At 36.3% G+C, this 10715-nt stretch overlaps 1 protein-coding gene across 1 annotated transcript; it reads left to right on the top strand.

Annotated features, from left to right (window-relative positions):
• The first annotated feature begins 8293 nt into the window (after positions 1-8293).
• On the top strand, positions 8294-10494 carry LOC107004340. The gene is made up of 3 exons (XM_015202554.2): positions 8294-9285; positions 9363-9902; positions 10322-10494. Exons 1-3 carry the CDS (start codon positions 8470-8472, stop codon positions 10418-10420), a joined length of 1455 nt encoding a protein of 484 aa, XP_015058040.1. The 5' UTR covers positions 8294-8469; the 3' UTR covers positions 10421-10494.
• Positions 10495-10715: the final 221 nt, after the last annotated feature.

A 10715-nucleotide genomic window follows, 5' to 3' on the forward strand; every position in this document is an offset into this window, starting at 1 on the left:
TTGAAAGAGGGTCGATTTCTTTAATCTAACACCACTCTCATGCAGTCTAAAAACTCTTGCAAACTTCAGCCTTAACTTTCACGAATTTGGCTAAGTATGGGAAATACTTAACTTAGTTTTTTCTTAGGCAGTAAACAAAATAACAATATAGCCAACGTACGGGAACTCTTTTCAACCTTTTATTAATATCAAATCAACAAAGGAAAAGACTTTACAAATTTGTCTAAGGCCAGAAACATACTTCTTAGCCTTGGACAAAATTTCCACCTTAAAATAAAATTTCTGCATAAGGCATTTACATGCAGCAGTTACAAGTGACACCTGTCCAACACTTGTCACCACAGGATTTAAACTAATCTTTCCAACAATTATAATTCTAACATATAGAATATAATTCGAATTACATTCTTATCCTAATTGAAATAGCAATATTCCAACACTTAGAATATTTAAGCCTACATTCCAACACTTAGAATATTTCAGCTGTCTTTCAACACTTAGTTTATTTCAACAATCCATGTAAATGCCTTTTCCTTGCCATCGTCAGGTCCCACAGCCTTGCCTTGTCAAGCCAACACACTGCTTGTCTTGCTGACGACATCTGCCCAAACATAATCCTTGCACGTCCAAGCTGCCTTGCCAACACCCAAGCACCTTGAACCTTGTCTGCACTGTTTAGCCACCTGCATGCCAAGACTAATGCCCAAATCTTCTCCATGTCTGCACGTGGTTAATTCACGTAGTCTACGGGTCTAACAGACCACCTGCACCACTTGAACTCGATGTCCTCATCGAGACTGTTTTGAGATAGCCATCGATTTGGTCATCAAATTGCCAAAGGTCATTCGCTTTCTCCAAACTGCATCAGCTGCACTCTTGCCTTTCCAATGAATCAAGAACTCTGTCTTTCTATTCTTCTTGCTTGTGCCCACAACCCGGTGATCAAGGATCTTCTCAATTTCAACATCAATTGATGGAGGAGCACTCTTTGACTTATTCATGTCTGTATCATCTGCATCTGCAAAGTAAGGTTTCAAGAAACTCACATGGAAAGTAGGATGAATCTTTAACCTTTCTGGAAGTTTCAATCAATAAGCAACTTCGCCCACTCGTTTCACCACTTCGAGTGGACCATCACACTTGGAATCAAACCCAGATGTCTAGTCTTACTTGGAATCTGTTTCCAAATTTGTGGAGTAAATTTAAGCAACACCTTATCATCGACATTAAACTCTACTGAGTGACGATGTTGATCAGCATACTTCTTCATGTGCCGCTGAGCCTTGCACAAGCTGTCTTGTGCCTCAGATAACATCTCAAGTCTGTCCCTTGCAACCCTGTATGTTGCTGGAAACTTCCCCCCGTTCTTAGACTTATAAATATCCAATGGTGTCATAGGTTGTTTTGCCTAAAACAATTTTGAAAGGGCTCATTTCTGTTGCAGACGACTTATGCAAATTATAACAAAACTGTGTAGTGTCAAACAATGCAACCCAATTCCGTTGATTTGCTGCCACATAGTGCCTCAAGTATTTTTCAAACAAGTGATTAATCCTTTTTGTTTGTCCTTCTGTGTGTGGATGATTTGCAGTAGAGAATTTTAATTCAGTGCCCATCATATTGAACAAAACTGTCCAAAACTGCCTATGAACCTTGTAACTCACAATGTCAGCAGGAATAATAAAGTATTTAACCACATACTTATAGAACAAATCAACAGCAATCTCAAATGAACATAATTCAGGTGCATCAATGAAAACAAAATACTTCAAAAACTTGTCTACCACTACCATTATCGATGTTTTGTCATCTACCTTAGGAAAACCTGAAATGAAATCTATGCTTACCAACAACCAAGGCCTTCATGAATAGGCAGAGGCTATAACAAACCTGCTTCCTTCTTACGTTCAGTCTTGTCCACTTGACAAACATGATAAGTCTTTACGTACGTCTCTATGTCATCTTCCATCTTTGACCAGAAATAAATACAAGACAAAAGCTAACATCCTTTCAACACCAGATATCCAGCCCAAGAAGAATCATGCGCTTCCTTCATCAAGTATTTGCGCAGTCCACCCTGATTTGGTACAATAATTCTCCCCCTTTACAATAGAGCAGATCGTCCTCGACCCAATACGGTCTCATTGTGTCATTTTGCACTTGACCCATCCAATTAACATACAATGAATCATTTGCAGAATACAACCTGATTCTATCAAATAAATCAGTTTCAAGTTTTGAAATTGAATAGACTGCAACAAATACCTCTTTTCAACTCAATGCATTAGCAACTTGGTTGTGTTTCCCCAGCTTGTTTTTCCACATGAAGTCATATTCAGCCAGAAGTTCCTGCCACCGTGCCTGTTTAGGACTCAACATTTTTTTCGTCTTGAAAAATATATTAGAAACATTATCAGTCCGCACCACAAATCGAGTTCCCAGCAAGGATGCTCTCTAAACATGCACGCAATGTACAACAACAACCATTTCTTTCTCATGCGTCGAATATATTTGCTCATCATCATTCAACTTTCGACTTTCAAAAGCCACATTATGACCTTCCTGCACTAATATGCCTCCAATTTCTTTGTCAGACGTATTAGTGTGCACCTCAAATGCTAATACAAAATCAGGCAACTTCATTATGGGTTATGATACAATAGCTTCTTTGAAATTTTGAAAAGCTTTTTCACATCGTACATCCCATACTCATTTAGCATCCTACTTCAACAAATAATTCAAAGACGTTGCCCTTTTTGAATAACCAGCAATGAATTTTCTATAATAGTTAACTAGCCCAAGAAATGACCGTAAATCCTTAACAATACATGGTGCTTGTCAATCAACAATGACCTGTACTTTCTTATGATCCATTCGAACTTGGTTTTTACTAACAAGATGCCCCAGAAATTTTATCTCCTGTTGAGCCAATTCACATTTTTCCATTTTAACATAAAGAGTATATTTCCTCAATTGAGACAGCACCATACAAAAGTGATTGACGTTCGATCATAGATAACAATATCATCAAGTAGACAACTGTAAAATCAATAAGATAGTCAAACAACACAATGTTTATCAAGTTACAAAAAGTAACCGGGGCATTAGTTAGCCCAAACAACATGACAAGGAATTCATAGAAACCATATCTAGTTACATATGTAGTCTTAGGTTCATCACCTTCTGCTATTCTAACATGCCAGTAGCCTGCCCTAAGATCAAGTTTTGTGAACTAGCATGCCTTGCTCAACCTGTCCATCAAATCCTGCACTAACGGAACGGGATGCTTATTCTTCACTATTGCCTTGTTCAGCGCCCTGTAATCTACACACATTCTCATCGTCCCATCCTGTTTCTTTTGGAACAAAACAGGAGCACCATAGGAAGCCTTAGATGGTTGAATCAGACCCGCATCTAACAATTTGTTCAACTGTTTACGCAATTCAGCCAACTCCTTAGGATCCATACGATAAGGAGACTGTGTAGGAGCAACCGTACCTGGCAGCAATTCAATTTTATGATCAATGACCCTTCTTGGCGGCAAAGTTTTTGGCAGTTCAAGCGGTATCACATCAGCAAACTGTTTCAGCAACTCGGCCACACTATTAGCAACCTCTACTGTAACATCAGACTTTAATTCGACTAAGGTAGCAAATATAGTTTTATTACCCTTATTCAAGCCTTTGTCAATTGACATAGTTGACAACAACATTCTCGTGTCCTTCTGCTTTACAATGTTACTGACTTACCCAAACGGATGAACACCTTTCACAAATCCAGCATTGCCCTCAATCATAATCATGATCCCATCTAAATGTGAAAAGGAACAAACTAGAATTTCCTCAGAAAATCAATAACGAGTATCATTTCAAAATCTCCTAACGGCACCACCATCAAGTTACGTTTTCCCACCCAAATTCCAGTTGACATAGACACCCCATAAGTCATGTCTACAATGGCTTGTGCCTTAGCATTCACTGTTTTGACGTAGGAAGGACTTTTAGTCCACTTAAGCCCCAATTTTGCAGCACTATTAACATCAACAGACGTATGAGTAGCCCCCGTATCAACCATGACCATCACAGATTTTTCTTTTACCTTCATTTTTATATGAATCAATGAAGCATGTGGATTTGAAGTCTTAAACGTTCCCTCAACATTATTAACCAACGTAATATGATTGAAAGACAAACCAAACAAATTTGCCATAGCAGTCACGACTTCCTCTCCTTTTTCATCCTGATTCAATTTTCCAGCAAGCAAAGCATTCACTCTTTCCCTGTTCGGATAAGATTTAGCCAAATGAAGACCACCACAAGTCCAGCAGCCTTTCGAATTTCCATCCTTGTTCTTTGACTTGTTTTCTTTATTTCCTTCCTTCATTGGTGCTTTTCTCTTATCATTGACATAGTCTTTACGATTCTCCTTTTTCCAGTCCCCTTTCTTCTCACTCTTTTTCTTGGATTTTGAAGTAGAAGGAACATCAGTAGTAAGTCGAGTCATCCGAAACTCCACCAATGAATTAGTAGTAGCAATTGCCCCTGGTAAATCGTTGACTTTCTGCCTTCAAAGTTCGTTTTGAGCCTAGCCTTGCTTACCCGAAATGAAGTTATGTGATTTATCCTCATCAGACATGCATCGAATGTATACATCACAGAGGTAAATTCCTTATATAATCCCGCACTGAAACCGTCTACCTTAGTCTCTTCAACTTGTCCCTTGCAAGCCAAGAAGCGTTGCTAGGAAGAAATTAATCATGCATTTCTTTCATTAGCTTATCCCATGTATCAATTATGGGTCGTCCACCACATATATCATCTGCATTTCGAGTCATTCACCAAATTTTAGCATCACCAGTCAAATATATTATAGTAATGTTTAACTTGTCTGTTTCAGGCATCCTTGCAGCAATAAAGTACCGTTTCATATCCCAGATTAAATTTTCCAGTTCTTTAGCACTCCTAGCGCCACCAAAGGCTTTAGGTTTTGTAATTTTAACCTTAGAAGATTCCCCACGATTTGAAATTAACGAGGCCACAGCCCGACACAGTACAACGATTTCTGTGCAAAGGTTTTCATTATATTTCTGCAGTCCCTCCAAATGTTCTTTCATAGACTCACGAAAATTTAAAGTTTCAGCCATTAGTTCATTAATATTTTTTTGAAACGAGTCCCCTCAAATTTTTTCAGCGTTCAATCTCAATTTAGTAACTGCGTCAGAAGATCCACCAACGTTGGGTTATCCATTATTTCATCAGTGATCCCAACGAAGCTTCAACCCTGCTCACTATTTCTCAAAGTTCTGCATTCATCACAATCGTTCAACCGCTCTCTGATACCAATTAAAAGAGGGTCAATATGTTTTACCTAACACCACTCCCAGACTGTTTACAAACTCTTGCATACTTCAGCCTTAACTCTCACGAATTTAGCTAAGTATGAAAAATACTTAACTTAGTTTTTTCCTATGCAGTAAACAAAATAACAACACCGCCAATGTATCGAAACTCTTCCCAACCTTTTATTAATACCAACTTAACAAAGGAAAAGGCTACACAAATTTATCTAAAGCCTGAAACACACTTCTTAGACTTGGAATAAATTTTCCACCATAAAATAAAATTTCTGCACAAGGCAGTTACATGCAGCAGTTACAATTGACACCAGTCTAACACTTGTCACCACATGATTCAAACTAATGTTTCCAACAACTATAATTCTGACAGATAGAATATAATTCGAATTACATTCTTATCCTAACCGAAATAGAAATATTCTAATACTTTAGAATATTTCAACCTACATTCAAACACTTAGAATATTTTAGCCTACTTACAGTACTTAGAATATTTCAGCTGTCTTCCAACACTTAGTTTATTTCAGCTATCCATGTATATGCCTTTGCCTTGCCATCGTCAAGTCCCACAACCCTGCCTTGGCAAGCCAACACACTGCCTTGTCTTACCGACAACGTCTTCCCACACATAAGTCTTGCACGTCCAAAATGCCTTGCCAATACCCAAGCACCTTGAACCTGGTCTGCATTGTTTAGCCACATGCATGCCAAGACCAATGCCCAAATCCTTGTCGTGCCTGCACGTTGTTAGTTCACATAGTCTACGGATCTAACATATATCTTCTATACTTGGATTCAACCTCAACAAACAAAACTCGACGTAATTGAGCTAGATGTAAAGTTCAAGTGGATTTTCTAACAAATGATACAATGAGATATATACCTATAGGATAGGCAAATGAGTGGGTTGAGTTAGATATGAGTAGGTCGAATATGAGTTAGTGAAAAATGGATAAATTATCTAATTCGACCATATTTGAATGTAAAAATATTCATATCATTTATTATTACCTATTATGTAAAGAAATAAATACTCCCAAATACAAGCATTTTATCTTTTTTTTTTGTTTCTCTTTTTAAAGGTTATTGGTATGAAGGAAAATGTTTTTTTTCTAGAAATTAAGTGCGGTCCCAAGTTGGGGATTAAATTTGATTCTAGTTAGTGTCGGATCCCGAGTGATGATCGAGATCAAGAGTCACGAGTTAGAGTTATGGTCGAGATTATAAGGAGCTGAGTTTTGGGTCAAGATCAGTTGCCAAACCCTAGGTCAAACTCGCTAGTTAGTTCCCACAACGAGATCAATGTCAGGATTTGTATCTTGAGATGTTGTCGGTAGTCTTTTAAGATTTGGTGTCCAATCGAATCTCAAGTTGAAGTCGAGTCTTGAGTGAGTATTAGGATTTAAAATTAAGTTGATATCAGGAGTTAGATATCGTGTTGGGGTCAAGAATTTGGTCTTGAGTCGGTATCGTAATTAGGTTTCTCCGACTTAGGTCGCTGTCGGGATATAATAGTTGGATGGGGAGTTAGGGTTAAGGTCTTGAGTTGGGATCCTAGGTTTGGGTGGGATTGAGTTTAAGGTTAAAATTCATGGTAGAACGTCAAGAGTTGGGTACCGAGTCAATGTCAAAAGTCTGGTGTCGATCAAGGCCAGGTACCGAGTTGAGGTCGAAAGTCAAGGTCCAGAGTAAGGTCTTGAGTCAAGCCAAGAATTGGGTCAGTTGGGGATTCGATCTTGAGCCGAGGTTGAAAGTTACGTTCCGGGTTGGAGCATAGAGTCGCGTCGCAATTTAGGCTAGAAGTCATGTCCCCATGGGGCATATTTGGGAACTGATTATCGAGTCACAAGTTGGGGTGAGGTTGAGGGTTTGGAGTCGAGAATCGGTGTAAAGGCAAATTAAAGAATCAGGGTCAAAAGTCATGTTTTCGGCCGGACCGAGAGTTAGGTCACAATTGAGGCCGAAAGTTGATTTCAGTAAACGAGGTCATAGTCGGGAGTCTGGTTTTGGGTCTCGGGTCGGGGTCTAGGTCATAGTTGAGTGTCAGGTTCCGAGTTCCCATTCAGATATCATGTTAGGGTCAAAAGTCGGGTCCTAGGAGGGGCCTCGATTCGGGGATATGGAGGTTTGAGAAAAGATTTAAAAATATTTTCCATATTAAGGGAAGTTCTGAAAATAATTTTCCTTAAGGGAGTCATTTTCCTTAAATCAGAGGAAAATAATCACATTTGAAAAATATTTTTCAAAATTCAAAACGTTTAAGTCAATCAAAGATGAAAAAACACACCCTTAATAAGTGTGCTTTTTAGAGGTTTCTATACCATTACATACTTTAACAAATTAAAAGTGCAATTGATTGAATTAATATCCATGAGTTAGGTTCTAATGTATTCCTATGCTTACCAGCAACTATTATTTTTGTAATGAACAACAATATTGGTTGGATGAGAATCATTGTTTATCCAAAAAGAAAAAGTTAGTAATAAAATTTTATGTAAATATTTAGAGAAAATTAAATGGAAGAAAGTAAATAAGGAGGAAAAGTTTCTCCAAATGTAAAGACACTTAATTAGTAGATGAATATGATTCATGTATTAAATTTTTAGTTAATTGAAGTTAGTACATTAATTATAAATAAGTAACACCTCAAATTCTTCAGATTTCCTATACAAAAAAATAAATGAAGAGAGTTAATGTACCGTTCCCCTAAGGAGGTTACATACATATGTATAATTGAAGGGTATTATAATCGCTCAACTTTATAAGGTTATTTTAGTAATTCAACTTTTAATTTGATTACTCTAATGAAACTGTCAAAATATAGATAAAGAAGTTTAGTAAAAAAAAACAATTTATAGTTAACACCTATGTAGAGATCTCAAAGTCACAAGGTAGTTCACAAAGAATTAGGATCTTCATTCTTTTTTTTAGGTCTTTTAGACTACATAATAGAAAAAAAAAATGAAAAAGTTGGATTTGATGTTGAAGATTATAGCAAATACTAAAACCTTGAAAATAGAAAACAAAAAAATAGTTAATATTGGAGTATAAAAATCAAATGAGCATTGATTTAACTTCATTATGTAGTTCTTTTTCACCCAATCTCTCTTAACATGCCTACATTTGAAACATCACTTGTGATTAACATTTGCAAAGCAGTGTTAATTTGTGGTTTAACCTTATATGTGGCTACAATTATCTTTCTCAATAAATGTCCATCTAATCATCTTTTCTCTTCCTCAAAATGCATAACATCTTTTCCAAATAATAATTCTCAATCAAATACATCAAATCATGTTGTACAAATCAGTATTAGTGTGCCTACTAACATTAATCACCTTGTTTTTGGACTTTTAGGGTCAGAAGAAGCATGGCATCATAGAAAACCATATATTGAATCATGGTGGAGACCAAATATTACAAAAGGATATCTTTTACTAGATGTACCTCCTCAAGGTGATGATCTTCTACCATGGTCCTTAAATTCACCTCCTTATCGAGTATCCGATGATGTATCACCACTCGTGAATGAAACAAATCATGTTGATCCAAGAGTTTTAAGAATGGTACATGGAATTATGGAGGTGGTTAGAGAGGCACATGAAGGGGTACGATGGGTAGTTATGGGGGACGATGATTCAATATTTTTCGTTGATAATATGGTTGATATTCTTGCACAATATGATCATACACAATATTATTATTTTGGAGGACACTCTGAGTTTATAATGGCAAATTATTTTTTCTCATTTCATCAAGCATTTGGTGGAGCTGGAATTATATTGAGTTATCCTTTAGCTAGAGCATTTGCAAATAATGTTATTTCTTGTTTAAAGAGATATGCTTACCTTAGATCTGCTGATAGAACTACAATGAGTTGCACAGCTGATATTGGTGTCAATCTTTCTCCTCTTAGGGGTAGTCATCAGGTATAAATCTAATCCCAAACTTATTCAATAATCGAATTAAAAAATCAATAGATTAATTAATTTCTTCTTTAGTACAGATTGATCTACGAGGTGATCTATCAGGATTTCTATCGTCCCATCCAAAATCTTTATTGGTATCCCTTCACCATTTTGACACAATTGATCCAATTTTCCCCACTATGGATCGTGCACAATCAGGATATCATCTACTAAATGCTGCAAAATTTGATCAATCGCGAATGTTACAACAAACTATTTGTTACAAAAGATCCAACAATTGGACATTTTCAATTTCATGGGGATATTCAGCTAACATTTATGAGAATATTATGCCTAGAAGTTGGATACAAAGACCAATTGAAACATTTAAACCATGGGGTAACATTACACTTCCACCACATTATAATTTTGATACTAGAAATTTTTCTTGGGATCCTTGTGAAACCCCTCATATGTATTTCTTCCAGTCTATTGAGATAACTCCACGAAACAAAATTCTTACAAAATATATTAGAGCATGGCCTCGAGGAATAGGAGTTTGTTTGTATCCAGGAAGCTATCCCGCGGAGTATGTTAATGAAATTCATGTTTACTCGCCAACAACAAAACGTCTCAAGGTAATATTTCTTTTCACTTAAATTTCTTACGAACTTTATATGAGTTTAACTTTCGTACACTGACTATAGAAAATGGATTACTAACTTTGAGATAAAGGTGAGCAAGTTCAACTACATTGAAAGTATAAAACTCTTTATGTTGACAATGTAATATAAGTTAAATTCGATTATATTAAAACATACATGATTGTAATCATGTACAAAATGAACTTAGAAAATAATTCTCTTGAACCGAAGCGATCAAAGAATAAATAAAATTCAATAGATATTACTTGAAATGTAGGGTCCTGTGGCTATTGTTTATTGTTTGGTTATGTTGCATTTGTTAGAACATCTACTTGTTGTATGAAAATTACCAAAAAATAAATAAATCTCCACTTTGATATATTTTTATTAATTTTATTTTTTATTTTTTTCAGATCAATAGATGTGAATGTTGTGACGTAATTCATAAGGCTGGATCATTTAAGGCTGCTGTTAGGTACAGAGAGTGTAAGCTAGATGAGATAATAGCTTGATCAAGTTGATGTATACAAATTCTTATCAATTTTGTTTAATTATCATTGAAAGAATGACCATCCTTTGTCTCTTATACTTGGCATATTTGATTGGGAAAATGCTTAAGTATTTCCACAACCTATGTTGAAAATTTCAGAGATACACTTATACTATATTAACGTCCTATGGCCCCCTGGACTTATTTTATAAACAGTTTTCTACCCCTTTTCGGTCTACGTGACACTATCTTGTGGACCCAACGTGTGTTGACATTTTTTTCAAGCTAGTGCCACGTAGGCCGAAAAGGGGTCGAAA

This window comes from Solanum pennellii, chromosome 11, assembly GCF_001406875.1.
Source record: "Solanum pennellii chromosome 11, SPENNV200".
In the NCBI taxonomy this organism is placed as follows: domain Eukaryota; kingdom Viridiplantae; phylum Streptophyta; class Magnoliopsida; order Solanales; family Solanaceae; genus Solanum; species Solanum pennellii.

Excerpts from the sequence above, each read along its gene's own strand:
- LOC107004340 (XM_015202554.2), top strand. The coding sequence starts at position 8,470 with ATGCCTACATTTGAAACATCACTTGTGATTAACATTTGCAAAGCAGTG. Across the intron at positions 9,286-9,362 it reads CTCTTAGGGGTAGTCATCAG|ATTGATCTACGAGGTGATCT; the intron begins GTATAAATCTAA and ends TCTTTAGTACAG. Across the intron at positions 9,903-10,321 it reads CAACAACAAAACGTCTCAAG|ATCAATAGATGTGAATGTTG; the intron begins GTAATATTTCTT and ends TATTTTTTTCAG.